At 36.1% G+C, this 27,996-nt stretch overlaps 4 protein-coding genes and 1 long non-coding RNA gene across 8 annotated transcripts; 3 read left to right on the top strand and 2 right to left on the bottom strand.

Annotated features, from left to right (window-relative positions):
* Window positions 1-42: 42 nt before the first annotated feature.
* On the bottom strand, window positions 43-4,115 carry LOC7485521 (26S proteasome regulatory subunit RPN13). 4 transcript variants are annotated; one of them, XM_052453732.1, is made up of 14 exons: window positions 3,932-4,104; window positions 3,761-3,852; window positions 3,523-3,615; window positions 3,327-3,386; window positions 3,185-3,223; window positions 3,020-3,094; window positions 2,855-2,921; window positions 2,278-2,359; window positions 1,659-1,777; window positions 1,530-1,553; window positions 1,291-1,385; window positions 1,137-1,214; window positions 990-1,044; window positions 43-508 (listed from the first exon to the last, which is right to left on the bottom strand). In XM_052453732.1, exons 2-14 carry the CDS (start codon window positions 3,800-3,802, stop codon window positions 372-374), a joined length of 966 nt encoding a protein of 321 aa, XP_052309692.1. In that variant the 5' UTR covers window positions 3,803-3,852; window positions 3,932-4,104; the 3' UTR covers window positions 43-371. The 4 variants fall into 4 exon arrangements, with proteins under 4 accessions (XP_052309692.1, XP_052309691.1, XP_024458447.1 ...); XM_052453731.1 differs by having other exon boundaries at window positions 3,761-3,829; XM_024602679.2 differs by having other exon boundaries at window positions 3,761-3,840; window positions 3,932-4,102.
* Window positions 4,116-5,995: 1,880 nt separating this feature from the next.
* LOC7485520 (protein APEM9) lies at window positions 5,996-8,770 on the top strand. Its single transcript, XM_002308991.4, has 6 exons — window positions 5,996-6,259; window positions 6,354-6,527; window positions 6,685-6,762; window positions 7,181-7,466; window positions 7,613-7,971; window positions 8,399-8,770. Exons 1-6 carry the CDS (start codon window positions 6,201-6,203, stop codon window positions 8,526-8,528), a joined length of 1,086 nt encoding a protein of 361 aa, XP_002309027.3. The 5' UTR covers window positions 5,996-6,200; the 3' UTR covers window positions 8,529-8,770.
* A 2,954-nt stretch (window positions 8,771-11,724) lies between these two features.
* On the top strand, window positions 11,725-14,666 carry LOC7485519 (pollen receptor-like kinase 1). Its single transcript, XM_024603516.2, has 3 exons — window positions 11,725-12,654; window positions 12,965-13,588; window positions 13,783-14,666. The coding sequence occupies exons 1-3, from the start codon at window positions 11,856-11,858 to the stop codon at window positions 14,460-14,462; spliced, it is 2,103 nt and encodes a 700-aa protein (XP_024459284.2). The 5' UTR covers window positions 11,725-11,855; the 3' UTR covers window positions 14,463-14,666.
* Window positions 14,667-19,809: 5,143 nt separating this feature from the next.
* On the bottom strand, window positions 19,810-26,462 carry LOC112327936 (uncharacterized). The gene is made up of 3 exons (XR_002982455.2): window positions 26,254-26,462; window positions 21,043-22,701; window positions 19,810-20,450 (listed from the first exon to the last, which is right to left on the bottom strand). It is a non-coding gene; the product is annotated as an uncharacterized LOC112327936 (long non-coding RNA).
* LOC7487224 (U-box domain-containing protein 34) lies at window positions 21,069-24,406 on the top strand. The gene is made up of 5 exons (XM_024603529.2): window positions 21,069-21,389; window positions 21,840-21,941; window positions 22,263-22,691; window positions 23,252-24,010; window positions 24,179-24,406. The coding sequence occupies exons 1-5, from the start codon at window positions 21,198-21,200 to the stop codon at window positions 24,284-24,286; spliced, it is 1,590 nt and encodes a 529-aa protein (XP_024459297.2). The 5' UTR covers window positions 21,069-21,197; the 3' UTR covers window positions 24,287-24,406.
* Window positions 26,463-27,996: the final 1,534 nt, after the last annotated feature.

The raw sequence follows: 27,996 nt of genomic DNA, 5'->3' as shown, positions 1-27,996 counted from the left end.
TCCAACATAGATACGCCCATTCCTAATCAACAAAATAGGATATCATCAAAAGGGCAACATGATGCACGCCTTTACCGAATTGTGCTTTAAATCAACAACGTAACATGACGACAATATTGATAGTGAGATTTGACTCGTAATTTTAATGTATAGCCTATCAATAAAACAAATTAAAATCCTAAAAGGTACTGTACGCCTGCACCGAATTGTTGGTAAACTGAAGTAGAGACAATCACCTTTCCATCATTTTCCCCATCTTACCATCGGCAGAAAAGTGTCTAAATAGAAAACTTAAGGCGGCAAAAGTTCTCTTGTACAGTAGAATGAGCATGAGAAACACACAACAACAGGGGTGCATGAATCTTTCTCCACTACTTGCCCTCGTCCATTGGATCGTCGCGGTTATGAGACTGAGGTCTCAAATCCTTGCCCTCTTGGGTGGATTCCTCAGACATTTTGGAAACTGAATCTTCAAGTGCCTCCAGAAAAGATAAAACTGTGAACTTGTCTGCACGCCAGGAGAAAACTAACAAGTATTAATCATAATTTAGTCAGGGTACCATGCAATAATAGATTGATGAACAATTTATGTTGCCACTCAAGACTCCTTGTGTGGAGGTCTGAAACCAAAGGTAGCTGCAAGCAGCAGCATGAGTCCATGGGCCCAACATTTGATTCTTTTTTCCCTTTTAATGTGCCACATTTGGCATTCATCTTTCACATGAAGCCCTCTAAACTCAGTTCATTTTCCCCTTGAATTATATAATCAATCCTGGTCAAAACTTCCCACATTTTCTACTTGAATTATATAATCAATCCTGGTCAAAACTTCCCACATTTTCTACTTGAATTATGTAATCAATCCTGGTCAAAACTTCCCAAAAAAGACTTCAGTTAAGTCATGAAAATATGTAAATGATTTTCTGAAGAGAACCATGAATTTAGGAACAATTGATAAGCTGCAGGTTCAGGAACCACAAACCACTCACATTTACTGGGGTCGACCCCAAATTGAGACAAATCTATTTGTCCAGTTCGGAGAACCTTCAAACAAGAAGAAAAGTGTTAGACCTTGTAAAACAAGCTAAAAAGACAAGAAACAGAACAAGAAAGATGGGCCGCCTCGCATTTCTTACATAAGTAAAAGAATCCACTTGCTGACGGAAAGGAGGGCTCTGCAACAAATCTAAGATATCCTCTGGAGTCCAGTGACCCTGCAACCTCATAATTACTGCAAAATGCACCAACATAAAACATAGAGGAAATACCAAACATAAGAACGTCTTATACCTCAGGTAAGTGAGATGTTAATCCTTCTTCAAGAGACAATGTCTCAATCAATGGCATTATCAAATCAGGCTTCAGTAGATCCCCTAATCCTAAGCCTAGGACAGCAAAAGAAAACATCATGGAAAGAAAGATTTTACAATAATGCACCACATGCCTGAGCATATAATTTGCAGGAAAGAAAGGTTTTAAAATCCTTTCACAGCTTACTACACACATATAAAATAAGCATTAATAATTACCTTCATCTGGATCACCCGAACCACCTGCACCATGTACCATCACATCACATCACATCACACAAAAATTCAATGGTCATACCTAAGGACAGCATACAGAGATATGGACAAAAGTACTCTCTGAGAACATACCTCTTGCACCAATATTACTCAGGATTCTCTGCAAGTCTTCCATTTTCACTGGTCCTGATGAAGAGGTTACATCACTAATTGCTTCTGCACCAAGGTTTGGGACAACTAAGTCTCCAGCCCTGAAAGTTATGAGCAAAAATCTCATCAGAATAAAAGAAAAACACCACATAATGTGTTTATATATATATATTGGGCAGCTACTTTTTCCATAATAAAAGTGCTCCCCAACTTTTCCTAAGTTATTTTTGCAATGAATCACAGGAACTAAACAAGATTATGCATAGACAAACACCAATTTATGACCCTAAATTTCCATATAAGAGATTCCCTGAGTTTTAGAAGTTATCCAGGTGCAAGCCTGTGCAAGGGCATAAGGGGATGGTGGATTAGACAAAGGCTAAGTGGCAGATGAGACGTTTCATTGAGAAAATGGTTTTGAAAAATTCCTTGAAAGATATCTTGATATTTGTTGAATAGCTATTGATAGCAAGTAGCTTAGGTCATCTATGTGAAGACTTACGAGGGACTTTACCACATCTTAGGTCATCAGAACATTGTATAAAGGAACAGAATCAGGAATGTCATCTTTGAGTATGTTGGTTTGTTGGAACAAATGTACCTTGATGAGACATTATCTTCAAGCATGTCTTCAGAAACTTGCAAAGGAGCAGCAGCATCAGGCTCTTCTTCATCAAGGAACTCTGCCAGACAACAAGACAAAGCAGTGACATTGCTGACATAAGAACTTCACTCAAGAACAAGTGCTGAAGTTATAAGCCAGACCATTAGTTTGATGGTTTAAAACTGGTTAGAGAAATTGTAGGAAGACAAAAAACGAAGTTCACTCTTACCAAGTGTTTAACTAGGAAAAGAAGAAGACAAGAAATCCAAGCAGTCATACATGACCTTTCCGTGTAAAAGAGGATTTCTTTATGAAATTGTGGAGATGCGAGAAGAAAATGCAGATGCAAGATAAAAAAAAAAGTACCCTCTAAGAGAGATGAACATTGTGCAATTATACAATGTTCTTATGTGAAATGAGCAAAAAGTGATTTATCAACTACATCAAATTGCCTACATTTAAGAGAATGGAGGGGGGGGGGGATCTGCTTTTAAATATAAGCCAGGATTATTAGAAACAAAATAATGAAGGGTAGCATGGTTAACCAAGGACTCAACATGAAATAAAAATTTACCTAATGGAAGATTGATATAATAGTTGACAGAACTACATAATTGTGAGTCCTCTTCAGCTTTTGGCTCCTGCAAACATGGTATACAAAATGTTCCAAAATCATGCAACAAACAGCAAAGTCAATGTTACAGATAAGAAGGTGAAAGACACAGAAAATGAGCCTAACCTGCATCCAAAAAAAAAGCTTCCGGTCATCTGTATTGAATTTCAAGATGTAAACTCTTCCCGAAACTTGATTAACCTGAATAAGCCAAGGAATCATGATAGTACCACAAATTATTAAAGACAAATATCCTCCAACTTGCGAAAAATGAGAAAGAATTGAGTGTACCTTCTCAAAAACAGCCTCTTCAGGAAAAATAATCTGATCCTATCAATCAATGCGTCAAGAAAAAAGTACCAAGCTCCAACCACAAGAAATATCAACGAAGCAAACATATATATATATATATATATATAATAAAAAAAGATACATCTTCCACAGCATTCAAATTCCTATCAAGCCACTGAAAATGAAGCAAGCCCTCCTCACCCTGGCACAATTCAAAACTTGTGACTTCAAACAGGAAAACAAGATGCTAGAAAAACATAATATCTTGTACTAAACAAATGAAAATCTTTACATAGGCACGAACTATATGTAATACAAAAAAAAAGGGTGCAGTTTACCCTTCCAACGCGAACTAGTCCTTTTCGCAAATCAGGAACAACCTTTTTTCCATCAAAAACCATTTTACCAGCACGAAACTCCAACATAATTTCCTACCAATGAAACAACAACAGCACCATAACATAACCTCATCAAGAAAACCACACTTATACATACAAAAACAGCAACTTAGGCTCTAATTGATAAGAACTAGAGATTTTAAGAAAGACCCACAATTTTAAAAGTGATTTTGTTTACCTGCATTGCTGGAATAGCTTCAGCTGATGAAGAAGCCGTCATTATTCTGTACTTGCTCTGTCAAGCTTCCTTTTTCAACGCTTAAAAAAAATCTCAAATTCCAAAATCAGAAACAATATCAATAAAAACAAAAGAAAACCAAGAACTGGAAAATTAGCTAAAAAGGCGTACCTGATGAATTATTTGAAAGATTTCTAGAGAGAGAACTTGAGGATTTGAAGGGTATTTATTGTTTAGAGTTGTTGCTGTTAGGGATTTTGTTTAAGTTTTCTGTGTATTTTATACTTTTACCGGGGCTCGGTTGATTTTCAGATTACCAAAATGATACTCCGAGTTTGACAAATATCAAACAAACAAGGCTAGATGTTTGAGGCAAATATTCGTCTAAGCCCCTTATGTTGTGAATTTGGTGCTTTCACATGGCAATAGAAAAGTGTTGTTAATTGTGCTCACAATTAGATAGTGTTTGGTTATTGTCTGAGATAAAAAAGACAGATATAATGAGAATAGAGATGAAAAAATTATGTTTGGTAGTGATATATAAGAAGGTGTAACTATTTATGTATCGTATTTGATTGATGATGGACAAGAAAAATTAAAATATAAAAAATAATTATTTTATCCTAAATATGTATTATTATTAGACTTATATATTTTAAAAAATAATTAAATATTTTTTTTATATTGAGTGTTGAGATTGATAATAGTATAATAATTTTAGTTATAAAGCCTAAGTCGACTCATGACACCGGGTAAAACTCGATCAAAACCAAATGACTTTTTTATATAAAAAAAGTTTTATTCGAAATGACATCATTTTGATACTTAAAAAAATAAGGTTAACCCGAATTAATCCAGGTCTTCTCCTGGGTTGATCTCTAGATGAGATTTTAAAACTATAATAATAACTACTTTTATCATGTTCTTTTTATACCTTTTATTTTGAAAGTATAAAATTCACTTTAAAATTGTATCAATAACTAAGTTATTTTTATATTTTTATTTTTATTTCTTCAACAAAATATATCTATGTGACCATAATCTTCACATTTTCTGACTAATCAAACATTATCCGAGAACAAGGTGATTTTTTATGTGTTCACCACACTCAATATGAGATACCTATGATCATCATCTATTCTCTCATTTGATTTGATTAGAAGGGGGTAAATAATTTTGTTCATGGTTCACACAATACATGTATGACTTGACTTGGTTTTTTTTATTTTTTAGATTAATATAGATGTTCAGGTCAGCTTGAGCACACCTCGACTAATCTCACGGGCCCTGAACTTAACGATCAAGTAAGCTTCCAGTGACCCTAAGGTTTGTGAGACTCGAACTGGTGATCTCTGGAAAGCAAATCCATGACCTGATTAGTTGAGCTACACTTACCAAGGTTAACTTGATTTTTTTTTTTAAAGAATTGTTATTGAAAATGAAAAATCACATACAATCACAACCTAAAATATTAAAAGCATGAAATAATCAATCTTCATTCATAAATGGCAAAGGTAAAAATCTTTTGATAAAACTCAAAAAATATAAAACAAAGTCTAAAGTACAGATACAAAATTATATATGTGTTGACAAAAATAATTAAAAATAATAAATATATTAAGTTGGGTATAGATCTCATCCACCCTGTATTGAACCCAACACTGGGGTAAAACTTATCATAATTAGGGAGCGTTTGGTAGTGCGTTTCTACCTGTGTTTTGTGAAAATTTGAATTTTTTTTTTTTTTTGCTAAAATTGAGTGCGGTTTGTACTTTTTGGATCGTTTTGATGTGCTGATGTCAAAAATGATTTTTAAAAAATAAAAAAACATCATTGGCATGCATTTCGGCACGAAAAGTTATTTGAAAAGCACCCGCAACCACACTGCCAAACACGCTCTTAGATTGGAAGAAGATGATAAATATATGATGAATTGAGTGAAATTATTATCCCATAACTACCATAAGCTAGATTGTTAAAAACACACCCCATTGCACTTTTAAAAATATTTAAGGATTAAATTGAGTTGTTAGAATTTTTAATAACCTCAACACCAAAATCTTTACTGTTTGGTTACCATTTTAATGATTAGATGGCAAACTAGTCATCCATGGAGGAGGAAAGTTTTCAAAAAATTCAATTAAGTCCTAATAGTTTTAAGGGTACAATTGACTCCTTTTTCAGTGACTTATTTATCAACACCGGTAGAAGGCGATTTTATCAATCTTGGTGTCAATCGATCAAGCTTGAGAAGAAGGGGCAAGATGATTATTCGCTACAAACATAGGGAGTCAAAAAGGCGATTTCTGGCAACAAAGCACTGTCTAAATGAAAGCGTAGGGTCATATTAGTCATTTGTGAATCAGAAATCCACATTTTTCATCTCTATCTACCAAAAACGAATTAACAGTACCGTGAAACAGGGTGTTTAGAGAGAGAAATGGGTGAGACTGATTCGAGTTCTTCTTCAATTTGGCAAGAAATTGAACAATCTGAGAGGTAAGTAATTAGTTTTGATCCTTTTCTTTCAATTGTTTTTGTGGGATTTTTACAAATTGATTTTTGGTACTGTTTTTTTTATTAATTTTCGCAGCTACTTAGTTTGTTCCATGTATGAAGAGGCAGCGACTTTAGCTTCTTCAATTGTAAGACAATTAAAAGGCAGCAACATCTCTGATAATAATGAAGCTTTTGATGAGAATGAGTTGTTTGACATGTTGGAATCAGCTGGAATGGTGTTTGTTCAGGCTTTGAATCAACTTGGCAGGTAAAGATGTAAATTCTCTCTTTGTTTTTGCTGTTTGTTTCATATCATTAGAATTTTTCTGAAGTGGGTTTTTGGGTTTAATCTGTTTTGTGCGGTATGGTATTGGCAAACTATGGTGACTATCTAAATGTAATGAAATTTATGACGTTCAATGCAGGACATCAGCTATTTTAAACGAGCTTAAAGTGCTGTTTGTTTCTGCTACAGCTATTCCTGTTCAAGTTCTTCTCACAGGGTATTCTTTACCTTTTTCAAATCACTGTTTGTTTTTTTTTTAATTCAGATGGGAAAGTTATTTTGCTTTCAGTGCATGTGAAGGGTTTTAGTTTTATAATTTTGTGTTTTGATTTGTTTGTATATCAGGAAGTGCTAAAAATGCTTCTTCAAATGGTTTTGGTTTTGCAATGAAGATATGTATGTTTAGCTAATGATAGTGTAGCTTAGTTCTTGAGAAGGTTATTTATGGACTTTGTGTAACATTTTGATAGGTTAATTTAAATAAGTTTTCGAGAAGGTACTAGGAGTTTATTGAACGTTTAGTATCTTTGACCCGCTTATCAATGGCATATAAGTTTTGAACAAATGCCTTCGTCAAATGTGCTTCTATATTTTGTGGAGGTGGGAGTCACTTTGATTTCATTTTTATTTGTCAGGGCATGTTTTCAGATATCAGGAGCTTCTTCTGCTGGTGTCCGAGAGTTTCTTGAGGAGTTCCTCAGCAACTGGAGTTTAGTGGATGGACAACACTATGTTCTTGTTGGTGCAGAAGTAGATGTTGATGTCCAGGATGGATGTGACAGGAGGTGTATTATGGAAGTTGACAAGTATATGGAGGTTGTTGAAGTCTATGCTGTGACACTTCTTGGAACGACTCTGAAGGACATGGACAATGCAATCTCATGGGTCGAGAAATCTGCATTACCTGAGGAAAGACGACAGGTAAAATTTAAAATCTTGCATCTTATGTTGGTGTCAGCCACTTTTTTGAATTGCTTGAATTAACTGTGTGCTGAATGTCCATAAATCAAACAGTTGTGGAATTTTGGCTAATCTATGTATCTTATTATATTGCCATTTTTTTTCAGGTACTTTTGAGGCGACTACACTCTCTATATTCTCTCAAAACCATCAATTCATCACAAGTCTCAGCGGTTATGCACGAAAATAACCACGAAGCTCATTATTCTTTGTCAAAAGAACTAAATGGTTTCGAGGGATCTCCAAAAGGATTAGAAGCCAATTACCTGCCTCCTGGAGAGAATAATACAAAACAAACAATTTTGAAGCTGTCGAGGCGTGTAGATCCATGTCTTTGGTGGTTCCGGTCAGTGAATTTGAAGTTTGGGAATGTTCGAGTGGTGGTAACAAATGGGAAAATTCTCCTTGGATTTCTCTTCCTTCTTACATATTATGTTCTTCGGAGGAAAGGGGCTACATTGAATGGGTAAGATGTGTTATTGCATTCCTGCAATCAATCCTTTCATGATAGAGGGGGCACAAATAGGATTCTACTTAAAGTTCACCATGTCACTTGCTTCATGGTTATGCATGCAATAACTGAACCTTTATGTGATGGAAAGTAAGAAACTGAACTACGCCTTTGTTCCAAACTAGTTAGGGATGGCTATATCACATAGAAAGTAAACCAAGAAAAGACTAACTGTGCTTCCTTGTTAGCGTTTTAGAGAACTTGTAATCAGTGGGGATCGGAACTCTTTCAATAGTGATTAACTTAGATCACAATTATTGGTTGCTGAATTCTCATACTGCTTGAATAAGAAATGATAGTAAATTTGAACTAGCTGTAGAGGAAATCAAATTTGCCTTTTTTCATTGATAAATAATCCCTTTCTTTTATATATATATTGCAGACTTGTTAGGAGGCAAGTTTCGGCAGCAAAGAAGGCTATGGTAGACTTGTGGCAGCTTGCATTTTCATATCAAGTGAACCCTCTAGCTGCGGTTCAACCTCTCCCTACTGCAACACGAGGCGGCCGGTGATGGCACCATTTTTCGAATAATGCTTATGATTCTCTCCTTTTGGAGCTAATTCACGTTCTGTCATTCATATGGGGGAACCGTGAAGTAGCTCAAACTAAATTGCAAATACGTGTTCGATTATCTAGAACATTCGTATCAATCACATAATAATGATGTGTAACCAATGATACCATTACAACGTTGGACTACTTTGTTCTTCCTTTTCCCTTTTAGAAATTGGATATACTATGTTTGGCGTCCAATCACTCTGTTGTGCTTATAAATATTTAAAATAGCTGAATTGTATTTAATTAAATTTTATTATCATCCTTTTGAGATATAAAATCAGTAATAAGATTGGTAGAAAACAAAAAAATATTTTAATAAATATATTTCATTTATATTAAATGAGATATATGTATATATATATATATAGACATATTATTTCAATAAAATCAACATAAGAAAAATTAAAATAGAGATATATCAGCTTGTAACCCATGCTATTCCACGAGTTTTTAACATGAGAGAAGTAGTTAGTGTTATGTATTTTAGCACGAAAGAAGAAGGTGTTAGTGTTATGTATGTGTTTTTGGATATCATAATTTATTTTTAAATTGATAGATGGAAAGATGATTTATAGTAAATAAAAAAATTTGTTAACGCTAATTGGATTTATGTTCATGTTGCTTGAAAAACCTACAATATTTAAAAGAATAAATTTTCTTTTAAATTTGAACGAAGTATATTAATAATAATAATAAAATTTAATCCACAAACCTACTAGGTGGTATTGAATATATGCTTGCCATTATCAGCACTAATTGTATAAGTAGCACGCAAACCATAGTAAATACTATGCTCCAAAGATTTATTAATGCAAAGGTTATCATACATGTTTTCACAATTTTTTTTTTTATAATCGTGGATGTTCAGACCAGTTTACGCGCATCATGCATGTCTCCGACACTCCCTATGTCATATGTAATAGGTAGGATTAAAGTTAATTTCTAATGTAAAAGAAGAAGGTACTAGTGTTATGGATATGTTTTTAGCTATCTTGATTTTTTTAATAAATAATATTTAATAAAATAAATAAAAATATATATAAACTAATAAATAAAAAATTGACCTTAATTAAAAACAAAAACAAAAACCTATCCAATAAAAGCAAAATATAAATGCCAATACAAATACTTAACTTTGACTATCATTTTTGTTTTATATATTTTTATTTACTTTATTTTAAAGGTTAATTGTAGCTAAGAATAAACGATTTTATATTTATGAATATGTCATGTAAATAAAATTTATTTATATAAAATATAAAAAGAAAACTTTAAAATAAATTATATTAATTTCTTTGAAGCGTTGTGAAATTATAAAAAAAAATTAAAAAATAATTACCATTTAAAAAAAGTTTAACCAAAAAATTAAAATAAAATAAAAGAAAATAAAGTATATTCATTATTTATTTTTAATAATAAAAAGTAAAAAACAAAACAAAAAAATCAGAGTTAACGTATTAAATAAAATAAAAAAAGGGAGTTAGGCGCTGATGGACTTGGCAGATGAGGCCCGCATGCTTGGCCTAGGATAAAAAAACCCAAGTATATTTGGGTTTGAAAGCCTCGACTCGCGCACTTGGTTTCTTTTCCTTTTGGGTTAATTACAAAATTGTTTTAAAAATAAATCGTTGAATTATTTATCATGCTCGAGGCACCGAAGCCAGATTGCCGTCGCATGTAAAGTTTCTAATCATATCCTTCCTTGCAAAACTTTTTGTTTATCCTGTCTTTGGATACAAATCACATGGTTTTGATTCTAGTGGATGGTGTGTGAACTGGTGTGCTGGGTGCAAGAACATTTTAGCAGTTTTGTGGAATCCATGAGTGGGCATAAATAGCTCTATTTCCTTTTCCCTTGAACACAGACTCCTCTATTAAGTTATATTTATAACATCTATGAATATATGGATGCATTACTGATAATGCTGCTATTTTTATAGGATCATGGGAGAGAGATAAACGTCATGTATGTTGAGCTGGTTGCTAATCAATTCCTACGCCAGGTTCTTACTCTTCAACCTCTCGAAGTCAATTCCTACGCCAAGTTTCTATGCATGATGATGAATCTTATTGTAACCTTAACTTGCAAAGAAGTCTTTTTGATTCCTGGAAATAATAGAATGAATCCATAAGTTTACGTTTTGAATTTCTATACAGTTTATAGTTTAGATTTCAGCTTCCAAATCTACTTATTTGTTGACTATGACACAAACCCATTAAGGTTTCTTTTCAAGGTGGCTATTTCCCCCCCTATCCCAAACTTCATATTTTCCTCATGCTTTGAAAATATGCTGGATTTGGATTTTGTATGCTGTGTTTAACTATTTCTAACTTCCATTTTTGTTGTGGTTCACTTTACCTGAGAGATGGTTCGGGTTCTTGTGGCCACCTCAGTAAGGGAAAGCAGCTGCAGGGGCACAAGAGGATGCACTGCTAAAGCTGATGGATGCTACGTGTAGACGTGCCACTGCTCCGCCGGCACCCCCAGATGGCCTATGTCTTGTTGATGTAGGATATACTGAGTTTGATCCACAAAACTGCCTCATTCCCTAGAGCATATCTTATGTCAAATTCACACAATTGTTGCTTTTAGCCACCTTCTTAGCGGACGTGTCATGCACATATGAGCTTTAGGACTACTGGGATTTTGAGTGATCCTACATGAAAAACTCTGTTTCCAATGACTATAAGAACGAAAAAGAGAGAAGAAATTTATACTATTGTTTGCATATTTGGTTATGTCATAACTTTGTTTATACGTATAACACACACACACTTCTATAAGCAGGTATCGTTTTTTTGTTCAGTATGCCAAATAGATGAGAGAAAACAGGATGATTTTATACTTGGTGTAGGTGCTGGTTTTGTGAACTATATCAGCTAATTCTAGAACTAAAAGAAAAGAAAAATGAAACTAAAACTAATTCTCTCCTGCAGGAATTGCAGCTTAATTCTTCAGAGCAGCCATTTTATAAGGGGGGAGGCTTGGATTTCGGAGGAAGATAATTGGAAAAATGTGTTATCACACAAGGAGTGAAAAGCTGAACACAGAAATAGGCAAGGAAAGGGCTTAGCTTTGAATCCAATTCAAGGGCGACCGGAGATCTCTGATCTAAATCCACACCTCACTCATGCATTCTAACAAAGAGATTTGACTTTGTCAGAACTTTATGCACAACCCTTCTTTCATTTGCTTTTTGAAGACAGCCTATACTAACCTCTCCTATTCTTAGCAAACCAATTGTCTCTTCCTCTCTGTCTCTCTCCTCTCTTTCTTCCTATGCCATCAAAACTTCACCACCTTCCCAAGCTTCCTCTCCACCCCCTCCCACCCCAACATTATAGTCCTCTGTTGAAGCCATTCTTGACTGCAAAGGGCGCGCATGCCCCTCCACCAGTGCGCGTCCCACCACACTGTAGCATCATGGCTTTTAAAGATAAACCCTCATTTGTTCTTGTCTTTCTACTTGTATCCCTCCATTTTGTTGCCTCTTTGGGACTGACAGACTCAGAAATCCTCCTTAAGTTCAAGGGTTCTTTATCGAACGCATCTGCATTGTCTGACTGGAGTGACAAGACCACACCATGCACAAAAAATAATGCAACAAATTGGGCTGGTGTAATTTGTGTTGACGGGATCCTTTGGGGTTTACAACTCGAAAATATGGGGCTGGCTGGCAAGATTGACATGGAAACTCTACAGGCTTTGCCAGATTTGAAAACACTCAGCATCATGAACAATAACTTCGATGGTCCCATGCCAGAGTTCAAGAAAATTGTTTCATTGAGAGCGCTTTATTTGTCCAACAACCATTTCTCAGGGGTGATCCCACTGGATGCTTTTGATGGCATGTTGAAACTGAAGAAAGTGTATTTAGCACAAAATGAGTTTACTGGTGCCATTCCTTCATCTTTGATTGCCCTGCCCAAGCTTTTGGATTTGAGGCTTGAAGGCAACCAATTTACTGGGCAGCTACCAGATTTGACTCAGAATCTTCTTTCATTCAGCGTGTCAAACAATGCATTGGAGGGGCCAATCCCCGCAGGTCTCAGTAAGATGGACTCCAGCTCCTTTTCAGGTGAGCTGCCCTCTTATATCATTAATGGCACCAAGCAATATGTTGCTTCTAGTAACCTCTATTGCCATTGTCATTGATTAATATGAGATGTTGGATATCTAATCATCATTACTTCAGTTTTCTGAGACTTGAAAATAATGAGCCAGGCATTGAATTTCCCTCTTAAAGAAGATATTTAGAAAATTGATACATTAAGCACATCAATTCACCACAACAAAATTGATTTTAGTACCATTTTTCAGATTTCTAGCAACGATGCTAAATGATTTGCTAGTACTTGATCACATTCATACCTTTTTTGGTTGACCAGGCAACAAAGGTCTATGTGGACCGCCGTTAAAGGAATGTAATACCATCAACAGCAACTCTGACTCCAAGAAACCACCTGTGCTACTAATCGTGATCATTGCTGCAGTTGTGGGATTACTACTGGGTGCCATTGTTGCAGCATTCTTGTTCCTTCGTCGTCAAAGCCAAAGACAACCATCAGCCTCAATAGAAGCACCACCACCACCAATACCGTCAAACCTCAAAAAGAAAACGGGTTTCAAGGAAGAAAACCAAAGCCCATCAAGCTCACCAGACCACTCGGTAGGTAGCAAGAAAGGGGAACCTCCAAAGCTGTCCTTCGTGAGGGATGATAGGGAGAAGTTTGATTTGCCAGACTTGTTAAAGGCCTCGGCTGAGATATTAGGAAGCGGTTGCTTCGGGTCCTCTTACAAAGCAGCGCTTAACTCTGGGACGATGATGGTGGTTAAGAGGTTTAAGCAGATGAATAATGTCGGGAGAGAAGAGTTTCAAGAGCATATGAGGAGGTTAGGGAGATTGAAGCACTCTAACTTACTTCCTCTTGTGGCTTACTATTATAGGAAGGAAGAGAAGCTCTTGATTACCGACTTTGTTGAGAAAGGCAGCCTAGCTGTTCATCTTCATGGTATGTTTTCAGCACAAAACTTGGACAGTTGCCAAACGCGCATGGTGATGCTTTCCATCCATTGATGTGTGCTACACCGTTGTTGGATGGACAGAATCACTCTACGCGTGCTTCCACAAACGCCCGTACCATTCCTTGTGTTTCTCTTTCCATCCATTCATATAATGTGGTAGCTGCCATCTTTTTTCTTTCAGGTCATCAAGCTCTAGGTCAACCAAGCCTTGACTGGCCAAGCAGATTGAAGATTGTCAAAGGAGTAGTAAGGGGTCTTGCATACCTCTACAAAGACCTTCCCAACATAATTGCTGCCCACGGCCACCTTAAATCTTCCAATGTTCTTCTCACTCAATCCAACGAGCCCTTGCTCACCGACTATGGACTAGTTCCTGTGATCAACCAAGAGAATGCTCAAGAGCTCATGGTAGCCTACAAGTCCCCTGAATACTTGCATCACGGCCGGATTACCAAGAAGACCGATGTATGGAGTCTAGGGATATTGATACTTGAGATCTTATCAGCAAAGTTGCCAGCAAATTTCGTACCGCAAGGCAAGGGAAGCGAGGAGGAAGATTTGGCAAATTGGGTCAATTCTGTTCCTCATGAAGAGTGGACTAATGTGGTGATTGATAAGGATATGACCAACGGGCCAACAAAGCAAAATGGTGGTGGTGAAAGTGAGGTGATCAAGCTATTGAAGATTGGTTTGAGTTGTTGTGAAGCGGATGTGGAGAAGAGGATAGACTTGAAGGAAGCTGTTGAGAGGATTGAAGAAATAAAAGAGAGAGACAGTGATGATGATTTTTTCTCCTCATATGCTAGTGAAGGAGACATGAGATCTTCAATAGGAAAGTCTGATGACATCACATTCTCTTAAATATTTCTAGTATGGTTGAGTTAAAAACTGGATTTCTAATCTATTAGAGGGGGGAGGGGGTCAGAAATAATTGTTTTTTTTTGGAGTTGAATGAAGAGCTATGGGAACGATAATGCATGCATGTACAAAAAAGTAGTTCTTGTGGATGTAAATGCAGGATGGAAGTTGGAGTGAAAGTGGGATTGCCGATGCGCTTTTTTTTTTCTTTTTTCTTTTTCATTTTCATGTTTTCATTTTTCCCTTCTTGCCAGCAATGTCTTCAACTTGCATGCCTACCTCTCTACATTACTATCATGGAAATAAATAAAAATATTACTATAATTTCCATATTAAAAGATTGTTCTCTTTCGACATTGCGGAAATCATGGATTATTTTTGCAACATCCATGGAAAAGATATACAGTCAAATTAATTGAAATATGATCTCTATAAATTACTAAATAAGCTAGTGTTATATTACATGATTTCCAGATGCGTCACGCGGCGCACTACACAAACAAACACTCTTTTAGCCATTGTGGACAGTTTTTTTTTTCCTTGGTAGCACAACGGATAGCAAGAAAACTTGTCACATAAAATGGATTCACAAGGATCGGAATTATCTGATTAGTTGGTGTGATTGATGGCTTTTGTGGCAAATTTCTGTAATGTAATTGGTTAATTTAATGTTGATTTATACAGACTATTCAAGACTGCAGATATTCCTGGCACTGTATTGAAACGGGCACCGAGTTTCTGCACTGTATATGTAGTTTCGAAAGGAAAGGTCAGTGGTTCGCGAAATGCAACTCGTCCAGTCCCAGCTAGTTCTGCAGCAGGAGGGACACTGCCGAGTGTTCGGTTACCTGCTGCCACGAAGACTAAATACTATTCCAAATCATATACATTGAGATAAAAATTTCTAGAATCGTTCTAAGGGCCGGTAGCTTTTGATACATAATGATTTTGACAAACCAAGATTTTGAGATTCCCAGTATTTGACAAGAAAAATTAAGCTCAGGGCTCAAAATTATTTCAATGATTGTTCTGACTGTATGTTTTCATCATAACTGCCCACTGTATATCACAAATTGCCTTATTCTTCTATGGTTAGTTGCAGCCTAGATATATAGTCTCTGCAATTTCTATAAACTAGCTATAACTAGGGTGGTGGATACCCCGTATGCTAATTCCAATGAAATAAGATAGCTGTTAACATTTGATAATCATTTGTGTAGAGGAGCCGAAAGCTGGGATGATGAGCTCTCACCTGATCACCCAGATAGCCCAGTTGAAAGTTCCGAAAGGCCAAGCACTGACACCTCGTTCTTTGCTTTTTATGAAAATCTGGGGTGTGCTGAACTAACCGAAAACTTGCGAAAAGACTTGTATATGGAGGAAAGAGACTTCGAATCACACTCAGGGTCCAGATCCCCAGTCGAGCTTAATTAGCCCTATTCCTGAATTCAAAAGTTTGGACAATCATTTAGAGCCATGGTTGGAACATAACAAGGTCAGTACTGTGCTGAACAAGTCCCTTACAATTTCAAAACTCAACTTTGAATCCATTTTTAATCCAGAATTGTGCGAGTACAGGAGTTGGAAAGTGATGTGTACTTAGCTAGCAATTTTGCAAATCTTTTCAAGAGAGATATACTTGATTTGTTTTAGTTTTAAATTCATGTATTCTTTCAGCTGAATGTTTATTACGATTTCAGGAAGACCATGAAGATGAGGTTAGAAGGCTAAAGAATGAACTCAAGCAAACAATAGATATGTATCATGCAGCCTGCAAAGAAGCAGTTGCTGCAAAACAAAAGGTTTTAAGCATCAGTGATTCTACCCCACCTAATGCCGTAGATTTAGTAAGCCCTAATGTTTGTTGTTTTAATGACAGGCAATGGAACTTGAACAATGGAATGGGAGAGGAAAAAAGAATACAGGAGGCTCATCTAATTGAGGAAATTGCATTGAAGATAGTGGAGTGGGAGAAGGCAAAGGCCAAGGCTGCAAATGAAGCAGCTCAGAAGCGTGAACGTAATCTATAACTGTGTTCTCTAAATATTGTAATATGCTTGGATTTCTTCTGCTTTCCTGTAAAACAATTTTACTGAATATCTGTCAAGTTTTAAGGCTACTCGCAGATTTGAGAGTTTCAAGCATGGTTTCCTTTTCCAAACATAACATCTTATGAGACATGCATTGCAGTGTAGAAGGTGTGAATATCATAATCATCACACATTTTCAATCTATAGCTACAACAGAAACATATATATTACGTGTGGCTTTGAAAAAGAAAAAAGAAACGAACTCAATTCAAAAATGTATAAACGCCCGAAGCAGAAAAACTCATTGATTAACAATTATATCTATGAATTCCGACAAGGTTCATACAACATCTACTCTCCATTACACTAAACTTCTCAAGAAAAGAAACTTATGACTATATATGAAGGGTTAATTAGCACTACAACTCAAAGAATCTTGCAGATAAAAGAAGATGGAAAACCTAAAGAATGAACGAGCAGTGCAAATAAGAAGTATATTAGTAGTTGATATCAGGATTTTGGACCAATAATCTGTCACGATCTACATAAGTTTGCAGTAACAGTTTCTTCTAGGGAGAAGAATCTGATAGCCTTTGCCACAAGGACCTTTGCAATGTATCATCAAGCATTCCCCAGTTCTCTCCGTCGTTACGTACAGATTCTTCACAACTTGTCACTGCATCACTTTCCATCGAACTGACAGTCCACACATCAAAATTTTGAATACATCCTAGGAAACAAAATTCATCCCAAGTTAAGGTCAATACAATAGCTAGGCAGAATGGAACACGTTACAATCTAACTTTGATTTTGATCCAAATTTTCATAGAAGTGAACAAGTGGAAAATTAAAGATAAATAGTTATGCCTTGATTGCATTAGTGTTCTCTCTAGTTCAGTGACTTTACCATCTTCATGATTTTCATGCAGTGGCTCTGTTGTCTGCAGACGTTATAATTTCATGATTTTCATCCCACCACTGATTGATCTCTTTTCATGTTATCCCTCATTTTCTTCAGCTACTATTATTAAACACCAATTCCAAAATTTTTATTATAATTAGACCCAATTATCTTAAAAAACAATTAAAATTAACCCCCGAATCCAAAAAAGTAAAAAAAAAAAAAACCCGCTCATGTACTTCTCTATAAGTATTTCATAACCTATTTTAGTACTTCAGTGTGAGCTTACAGCCACCAAGCCTTTGACTGTTGAAGCAGTAAATGGAGGGACAATGACTTGTTCTTCTCCATGTAAGGATTTCAGGTGGAGGATGCAGGGAGTAAATTTCATGGCAGATGTACTGATGGGAGCTATTGTATTCTCTAAGATTGACATGCGAACAGGATAGCATCAGATCAGAATCTGATCATGTCATTTGGTCTTACTTATGAATTTCTGCTTTTAGGACCCACAATGTTCATTGTTTTTTCTTTTCTTGAGTTCTTGGTTTGATGCATCGATTTCTTTTCTTTTCTTTTCTTTTTTGTTTTGGAAAATCTATAATGAGAGGAAGAAAGGTTTGGTTGAGATTTTTGGAGCCAATTTCACAGCAGAATAAGGAAATAAAATTCAGTTGCTTCCAAGCCTTTTAGTGAATGTTCATTGGGCTCCATTGTTTTGCTGATACTGGAAATTAAGTAGGTGATCCATTCTCTTTAAATAAGAAAATATATATCTCATCACAAGGTATGAACAGAAATATCCAGTTTAAATCATTAGAATCCCATGGAGTTCGCCTAAGAGGGAAGGCCTGAGAATTGACAGTACGCTATTTTCCAAGATTCCAGGTTCTGACTCTTGTCAGGTGCAAACACCTCCAGCCTGTTTATCCCATGATTAGTTAGGTCTTGGTCCGAATACTTGGTGCTAATTAAAAAAATAATAATTTAAATCATTAGGTTGTTTCTTTTTGATGCATATGTACACCTTAATATGATTTCTCCTCTCTCATTCATGTAAATCACTAATATTAGAACAAAAGAATATTGCTTTGCTAATAATTAGGATAAGGCGAACCTATCCAAATAAGGGCTCATCATCTCCCTCCCTTCTCGAGGAGAAACGATAAAATTTAGTGTGTTCTTTTGGGCTGTTCATTCAATCGTGATACACATCATCACTCATTTTCATAATATATATTTGTTTATTACAGAGATTCTACATAAAAATCCTTGGGAAAGTTGGTTAATCTAAATTCTATAACTAACTTAAGACTAGTCTTTGAAGTCTGGTATTATTTGCTAATTTTGGGAGGTCACCAACTCATTTTCTTTGACTATCAAGACGACGATGATATTTGGTATGGTCTTAAAGCATGTTTCAAGGAAACCAGAAGGGGCTATCATTGAAGTTTTGTTTGTTTTGTTCTCGTATTTTCTGAGCTGAAGCTGATTTGATTTTCACAAGAGAGACATAGATGGCTAGAAGGAATGGAGAAAAGAAAGAAAACAATGTAGCAGTTGCCATAGACAAGGATAAAAGTAGCCAACATGCTCTCAAGTGGACTGTTGATCATCTTCTCACCAGGGGACAGGCTCTTACGCTTCTGCATATTAAACAAAACCTTTCATCCATCCCCACCCCATGTGTGCCTCCTCTTCTTCATGTCTTAATGATGATGATACTAATCTGATAATTAGTGCTGGCTTGAATGATAATAATCATTATCAGTCATTGTTTGTCGTCTAGACCTTGCATGCAATGCACGTATATACGAATCAGAACATCATAAAATCCATCACACAGTTCAGATTCAACAATTCCGATTTAAGCTAGCAGTTCTAATATCAAGAATCTTTTCAACTTTCGCTTGATATTGCTTTGGTTGCTCGTAATAAAATCTTGAGATGGAATGTTTAAGCATCACATTCACCACCGTACCAATTTTCTCTGTGGTTGCAGGTGGAAACCAAGTCTCCATCAATGAGGTCAATGACGACGTTGCGAACATGTATAGCAAACAAATTACCAGCCAAGCCAAATCGCTGTTCCTTCCATTTCGTTGCTTCTGCACAAGAAAGGAGGTAATTTCTGCTCCCTTTTTCCATATCAAATCCCCATTTCATTTGGTTAACGTTTGGTTATGTAATTAAATTTTCACGTGCTACACTAATTTAGCAATGGAGATTACTGGGTTTTTATCCTTCAATCTCACCGTTGACGTTTGATGCAGATAAAATGCAACGAAGTTGTCGTGGAGAAAATGGACGTTGCCAAAGGAATAATAGAATACGTTACCACAAATGCAATTGAGATTCTGATACTTGGTTCATCATCGAAGGGAGGCCTTGTCAGGTAAAGCATTTATGGAGGGCTAGCTGATCATAACTCAGATTCTCTTTGCTACCTAAAGAAATATTTATTTACAGGACAAATAGACATTAGATTAAGACAATAAGTCTAATTCCCTGGGCTAAGTTGATACGTAGAGCTTGCAATTGTTGGTTTGGTTTTCAGATTTCTCAAATCTGGAACAAACCAAGATATAGATGGATAACTGCCAGGACAATGTTCCATCTAATTCTGTTTACGAGGTTCAAGCAACTTCGGATTTCCATCTGATTTCATACAATGCCACATCTCATCCTCTAAGATATAATGAATTTTGATATCATACTAATTATGTTTTTCTTCCCCACAGAAAATTCAAGACCACAGATATTCCAGGTAATGTGTCCAAAGGAGCGCCAGGCTTCTGCTCTGTATATGTCATCAGCAAAGGAAAGATCTCATCGGTGCGATCTGCTAGTGGTCCACCACCTCCAAAACACTCCATTCAAACTCAAATGCAGAGCAGGGATACAGTTGAAACCCTTTTCAAGTCTAGCCTAGGTCCCAGAGGTCTGCCTCTCTAGTAAGCATTTTGTTCTTTACACCGCTTTATATGGCTTTGTCGTTTCTCATTAGAGGTGTATCGATCTTTTACAGTACCAGAGAGGTCACCATATACCCTGCAAGGCCTTCAAGAAGATATGGAAATCAAGTAAGTTCGACAGATAAACTTCTCTGAGGTGTATAGGTGTAAAATACTAATGACCATCAATAATCCATGGTGCTACAGGTTAGTCATATAATTTAAAGTCTAAACGGATAGAAGCTTCTTCTCATTCTCTCCCAGTTACAATGGCAGGCAGTTCTATGCTCTTATTGAATTATACTGGTTTCTTTGAACTTTACACGATTTGACACTTCTCTTTTCAATGCTTGACAAGGAACTTTCAGCTTGACATCTTAAATTTATTAGCAACTTTTTCCATGATACAAACCCTTTTTTTTTCTATTTTTTGGTCGCTTCACCGGTACCACTAGTCCTGGCACTACTGCTTTCCAACACCAACTTTAGAGGCAAGTCAAAGCAAAACCATAATATTTCTCACAACAAAAACTATGGCATCCATGCTCATGTGGCTGCCTCATATCAGTGGCTGCCATCTTGATGCAGCACTGATAACGAGGCTCATAAAGCACCAGCAATTCTTTAAGGAACGAAAATTTGAAGATGATGGCAATTTCTAATTAGAGAATATCCTGATATTCAATGAGAGGACTAACCTGATAACCACCGAAACAGGTCACCATTCACTAGAAGAGGTGGAATCGCCAAATATGAGCCCTCCATTCCAGATTCTGACATATCATTTGTAAGCAGTGGAAGGCCAAGCATTGATCACACATTTCCTGCTATCTACGATGCTTTTGAAACTGGAATGACACCTCGGCTTTCAAACGCTTTCGAAACTGGAATGACACCTCGGCTTTCAAATGGCTCGGATTATGACTATAGATCCTTTGGGTCATTGTACTCAGGAAACAAATCAATAGATTCAAGTTCACAGTATAATTTCTCATCAACCTCACAAGAAAGTAGCAACACATCATGGTCGTCTTCACAGAACATGGTAACAACATAAAGTCCCAGAGAAGGCATAGTTAATGCATGCATAAACACCCACCAACATGCATCTATTTGTGTATGATCCTGATTGAACTGTGTGTTTCCTGACAATCAAGGGGCAGGTTCTGGTTGGCTTGTCCCAATAGATTTCTCCCAGAAGCTAATAATTTTCTCTCCATGCCCATCATCTTTCCTTTATAATGCTTTTACATTTGTTTTCCATACATTTTCAAAAAAAGTAATGTCCATTAGCAGTCATATGATTACCTATAGAAACATAATCATTCATAACAAACAAAAGTTCTGTGAATCATGGGAAGAAGGCAGGTTGACAGGGAGACAAACAATAAACATTAGGGCAAAAGTGAGGCATACACTCATGTAACTTAGAATGGTTCACATTAGAGTAGACAGAAAACATAAATATAATGCATGCTTCATTCAAACTTTATAGGACGACATGGAATCTGAGATGCGGAGGCTCAGACTAGAGCTCAAGCAAACAATGGACATGTATAGCTCAGCCTGCAGAGAAGCACTCACAGCAAAACAGAAGGTACTGACAGTTCAAACCTTCTTTGACAAGAGTCTAAATTTGTTAATTCTATGGTACAAAAGTCCATCTTTCATAATGAATTTATCAGTACATTTAAAAATATATTTAGAGGCGTTCCATCATTCCATCATTCAAGCTCCCTTTTCATTCTCTTCAGACTGGAAGCTCATTATGTATTACTCAAACTTGAAAGTCAAAATAAACAAATAGCTCAGAATATCCAAAATCTCCAACCAAAAGCACCAATGGAAACATTGAATTGAAAATGAAACCTTGAGTTGAGCTGCAATGTGATTGAATTCTGATGAAATTTCATTACAGGCCAGGGAACTTCATCATTGGAAATTGGAAGAACAACAGAGATCAGAAGGAGCGCGATTGGCAGAGGAAGCTGCCTTGCAACTTGTAGCAAAGGAGAGAGCTAAGTGTAAAGCAGCCATTGAGGCAGCTGAATCATCTCAAAGGATTGCCGAATTGGAATTACAAAAAAGACTAAATGCAGAAATGATAGCTCAAAAGGAATTCCAGGAGAAGAATAAGGCACTAGCATCCATTGCAAACAGTGATCTTCGATATCGAAAATACACGATTGAGGAGATTGAAGCAGCAACAGATGAGTTTTCAAACTCGCTCAAGATTGGAGAAGGAGGTTATGGGCCTGTTTACAGGTCCTATCTGGATCATACACCAGTGGCCATTAAAGTTTTACGTCCTGATGCAGCTCATGGAAGGTCACAGTTTCAGCAAGAGGTTTGGAGATCTGTCCATCAACCAAAAATAATTGAGTAAATAAACATAAACCTACATACATCCATCATAACTTTATGGAAATGAACTAATGAAACTGAATTCAAAATGATGATCACTAGTATCCTAGCAGAAGTGATGAAGAGAATCATTTAATATGAGGTTTTGAAACGAGGAACTAGTAACATTCACACTTTTCTTCAGAAACTACAAAGGAGTAGCCAAACCTAGTGATTTTTCAAATGCCAAAGAGCCGACTAGAAAAGTAAATCATATTTATTTAGCCACTAGTTCTCCTGCAACAAATAAGTCTGACAATATTTTGAGCTAATCCATTGCCTTCAGCTCATAAAAGTTGAGCCGCAAGTATTGAATTTAAGTTTCCCAAACTCGTGTTTTTTTTTAATCTTTTTTGCTCTAGGAAGAAAACTAGACAAAATCCAGTGTAATGGCACTGCCCTTTTTTTCTGTCTTCTCTTCTTCTTCTTTTTTCTGTTCTTTTTTTTTCCTAATGAACCATCTGTTCTTAGGTGTATTCCGAATTTCTGACAACTCTTATGCAGGTTGAAGTATTATCCTGCATAAGGCATCCAAACATGGTTCTCCTCCTGGGAGCCTGCCCAGAGTATGGCTGCTTAGTCTATGAGTACATGGCCAACGGAAGCTTGGAAGACTGCCTGTTCCACCGAGGAAACAGTCCACCTCTTTCTTGGCAATTAAGATTCCGGATTGCTGCAGAAATCGGCACTGGCCTTCTTTTCCTCCATCAAACCAAGCCAGAACCACTTGTGCACCGCGACCTCAAACCTGGCAACATTTTGCTTGACCGCAACTATGTCAGTAAGATTAGTGATGTTGGCTTGGCCAGGCTTGTCCCTCCATCAATAGCCAACACTGTTACTCAATATCGCATGACATCAACAGCTGGAACATTCTGTTACATTGACCCAGAATATCAGCAGACAGGAATGCTAGGGATAAAATCCGATATTTACTCACTTGGTATCCTGCTTCTACAAATAATAACAGCCAAGCCACCTATGGGTTTAACTCATCATGTTGAGAGGGCCATTGAGAAAGGAACTTTTGCAGAGATGCTTGACCCAGCCGTTCTAGACTGGCCCATTGAGGAAGCCATGAACTTTGCCAAGTTATCTCTTTGTTGTGCAGAACTGAGGCGGAAAGATAGACCAGATCTCGGAGCGGTCATACTACCTGAGCTTAAGAGATTGAGAGAACTTGCTGAGGAAAACATGCCTAGCGTCATGCCTGGGGGCAGCACAGGAAGCTCCCCTTATCACAGCCAATTTTCCTCAGTTCAAGTGAGTTTTACATGCTTCCATTTTTTTAACTCCAGCGGCAAAAAACCTGCTTGTGCAAACTTCAATTTTTCCTAGGATAACATTTACTAATTTCATAGCAACTCGTAGATCTTACAAGTTACAACCTCTGCAAGCTTTACAATTCAATTGTTTCTGATCTGTTGCCAGGATGTGATCACAGCGAGCTACAATCTGGATATGATAGCTCAAGAAGCCACCCAAGCACACCATCTAGAGGAAGAAGATGAAGGACGATTGAAAAACACTTTGTTGTAGCGAAGATAGATGTATTTGGCATTCAACATTACCTGAAGCTTGTTTTAAATTCTTTTGTAGCTCTTGGAAAACCAAACTCGTTTTAATGCTGGCATGGTTTCTAGTTAAGAGAGTATTCAACCCGGTATAGCCAAATCCAACAGCATATTCAGATTTCTCGAGTATTTACAATTGAAACTGATCAGTTATATCTCAACCATTTCCAATTCCACCTTCAGCCTCCAAGGGTCACCTCCACTAGATCAGCAAGATTTGACAAACATTCTAGGATTTAAGATGATAAGGGACACCTTTTGGACAATTAACGCAGTCATCGGACATTGCATTGCTATTAAGCAGAATAAACATTTAAGGGGAAAATCACGACCATCTCTTCCAAAAGGCAAAGTAATAGCTCAAGGTTGCATGTTGACTCCAAACTCTAAGAATCTAAAAGAATTCTATATGAGCATACTTCAAGTTTCAGTCAAACCAATCAAGATTTTACACAGTAACATAAGGCCAATAGTCAGTATTTCCAAAAGATATGTTTACTCTTGTGTAGTTTCCTGGTATATATTTTAATGAACTCTCTCTGTAAATCCCCTTCCGCTGCCTATCAAACTCCATAAATGCCTCTGAACTTGAATGGAAACCCCCATTCCCAAAAACACAAACACTAAAGGATCTGTTAATAACTTTGGAGAATTATCCAAATGCATCATGCTCCTGATGCATCAATGTCACAACCATAAGTCACAAGATAAGGAGCAACCTTATCATGTTTCATATGCTCAAGGCCTAGATGGAGATCCCACAACAAAGACATTCTTGAAAAGCAAGGGCTTGTACATTAAATGTAGTAAGATCGGGATGAAAACCAGCTTCCAACATCTTCAGAAATTCCCTCTGCAAGAGTCTTCATTTTTCCTAAGTATTCACCTTAGGAACTCCCTAGCCTGTAAAATTTTCTTTCCTTTATATATGGAAACGGCATTGCTCTAATTCCTTCTCTCTATGAGGAGTCTAGACCTTTTAAGGCGATCTCAGGCAGCTTCCATCTCTGCCAAAGAACCATGACGACTATAATACATAACAAAAGCATTCCCAGTGCCAGAGTCTACCGGAGACCCTTTGAGACCATCTTCTTCAAAGTATCCTCCATCAAATCAAGTTGACCACCCTTTCCGAAGCAAGAGATAGCCAGTGAGTAAACCTGATGAAAAAAGTCAAAAGTTCTCGAAGAACTCAACTGATCAAGAATTTTGATTACTTCATCAAAAATTCCACTCCTTGCATAATTGTCAATTAATTCCGAAACTACCTGAACACTAGGCACAGAAGAACTATACAGCATTTCCTCCCATATTGCCTGTGATTGAGGTAAAAGGCCACTATAAGCATAACAACGCATCATAGCTGAAAGAGTAGTGTTGTCTGGTAAAAATCCTTCACATTTCAACTCTAGATGGGCCCTTCTTTGCTTACAGAATGTCTGTATTAATGATGCACAATCCACACAAGTTTCCTTTCCACAAACACCCTTATCACACTCCCATTGCCTTATCATCTGTACTAAGCAATAAGCAAGCCCAATAAACATACGCTCAAAATTTCAATTTCCTCCACGAGCTTTCAAACTAAAACCATTTAACAAAAAGTTATGACCTTTTCGAGCACAAAATTCTGGCACGAATTACCATAAACTAACATAAAAAGTGTGACTCATACAGAATTATCAAAATCCCACTAATAATATTAATTCAAAAGCAAAATTGAGGTTCTGTTTTTCATTGTTTTAAATTCACATTCAAATAAAGTTCCCGCCTTCTAAAGGGAAAGGGGAAAAAAGTAATGCTGAAGTGTTGGCTATAATGTCATCAAATAAGGATCAAACCCATACAAAATTTCCATAGAAAGATTGAATTTTGCATCTTTTTATTAACACACTAAAACATATACATTAAGATTTGTGGGAAAAATAATACCTTTAGAACTAAAGCTCGCTTTTTTGGGGCACTCATGATTGAAAAAATAGCAAAACGCTTAGGTTTAAGAGACCCAACAAGGTGAGCATGACCTGTTGTTGCTGCTATTACAGTTTTTGTTTCCATTTCTAAAACTTCTTAGCATAATCTTCAAAAACACAGAGACAATGACAACCGTTTGTCTCAGAGAAACAGGTTTTCGATCCTGTTTTGTGCGATCCTTCTTCTTAAGTATAGTAGTCAGTATTTTTTAAAGTATATTTTATTTAGAAATATATTACAATATTTTTTTATTTTTAAAATTTATTTTTTATATAAGACATCAAAATATATTAAAAAAATTAATTTGAAAAAAAAATTCAAAATTTATGAAACACAGGTTAAAACTTAATATCAAACACTTTTTTAACTTAATTTTAAAGTGAACTAACCCTTTGGTTCACGCCAAGCCACAGATTATAGTAAAATAAATTTAGTGTATAAAAACATATTTAGGTATTGCTTGTGTATCCATTTGTCACTCGTGCATTGACGGCTTAGATTCTATTTAAAATTGCAATCCAACTGTAATTTTGAAAATTATTGAATTTGTTTTTAGCTTTGAATTAATTTTTTAAATATTTTTTTAATTGTTTTGTCGTGTTAATATCAAAATTATTTTTATGTATTTTTATGCAAAAAATACACTTTGAAAAATAATCTTTACTATATTCTAAAACATCCTTATAATTGACTTAGTTGCTTTCTCTTAAAGAAATTGGAATCAAATATTTTTTATTTGTTAGATTTCTATACATATGAGTGTTCAAATATATATTGGAATTCTATGTTTAATACATAATCATGAAAGATTTAATTTTGACAAGGAAAATTAATCCAAAATACCCTTAAAGTATGTATGATAACAACAAGAAAGAAAAAACAGATAATTGAAATGATACAATCAAGAATTCCCTAAAATCCAAATGAATGATGCTAGCAATTAAGTAGTCAAGAACACAAAATATATAATCATCTAATCTAGTAGGTGGTCAGTGGTAAGAACTTGAGACTAAGGAGTTTGTTTTCCCTGTAGTTTCAGGTTCGAGCCATATAATTGCTAATATGATTACTACTGGAGGCTTACATGGATTAGTCGAGGTGTACGCAAGTTAACCCGAACACCCACATTGATAAAAAAAAAAGAAAAAAGAACACAAGAAATGTTACTTTCACACCAACAAGGATGACATTAAAAAAATAAGACTTTTTTTTTTCTTGAGACAAATGAAAGACAAGTAAAGGAGAGAAGGTAAGCTAACGTACCATATGAGAAAACAAGGAAAAACAGAGCACAGAAAAATGAAAGAGCTTCTCATGGCAAGAGTGCAGCACTGACTGTGCATTGACTAGGAAGATCTTAGTCTTAGCATTTATTAGTGATCAACAATGGAGTATCTCATTGAAGTATTTACTGTACATCACCAATAAATTTCTTGCTTTTGTACGAGTACCAATGAGTTTCTTAGTTAGTTCACTTGATAAAATAATTTAGGCTTTTATCAAATTATTATGGATTAAATTTTCTTCAAAGGAGCGGTGAAAGGGATCAAGGGAGTAGGTTAAACTATATATTAAAAATTAAAGTGATATTTATTTGATAATCTAACTGTTTTATACAAAATTAAAGGTCGACGACTAGCCATGCTAATATTAACAATATGGTATTTATACAAAAATCAAAGTTTAGGATGTTATTATAGA

The sequence above is a fragment of the Populus trichocarpa genome, chromosome 6 (genome assembly GCF_000002775.5).
Source record: "Populus trichocarpa isolate Nisqually-1 chromosome 6, P.trichocarpa_v4.1, whole genome shotgun sequence".
In the NCBI taxonomy this organism is placed as follows: domain Eukaryota; kingdom Viridiplantae; phylum Streptophyta; class Magnoliopsida; order Malpighiales; family Salicaceae; genus Populus; species Populus trichocarpa.
This window is presented reverse-complemented; position numbering and strand designations above follow the sequence as displayed.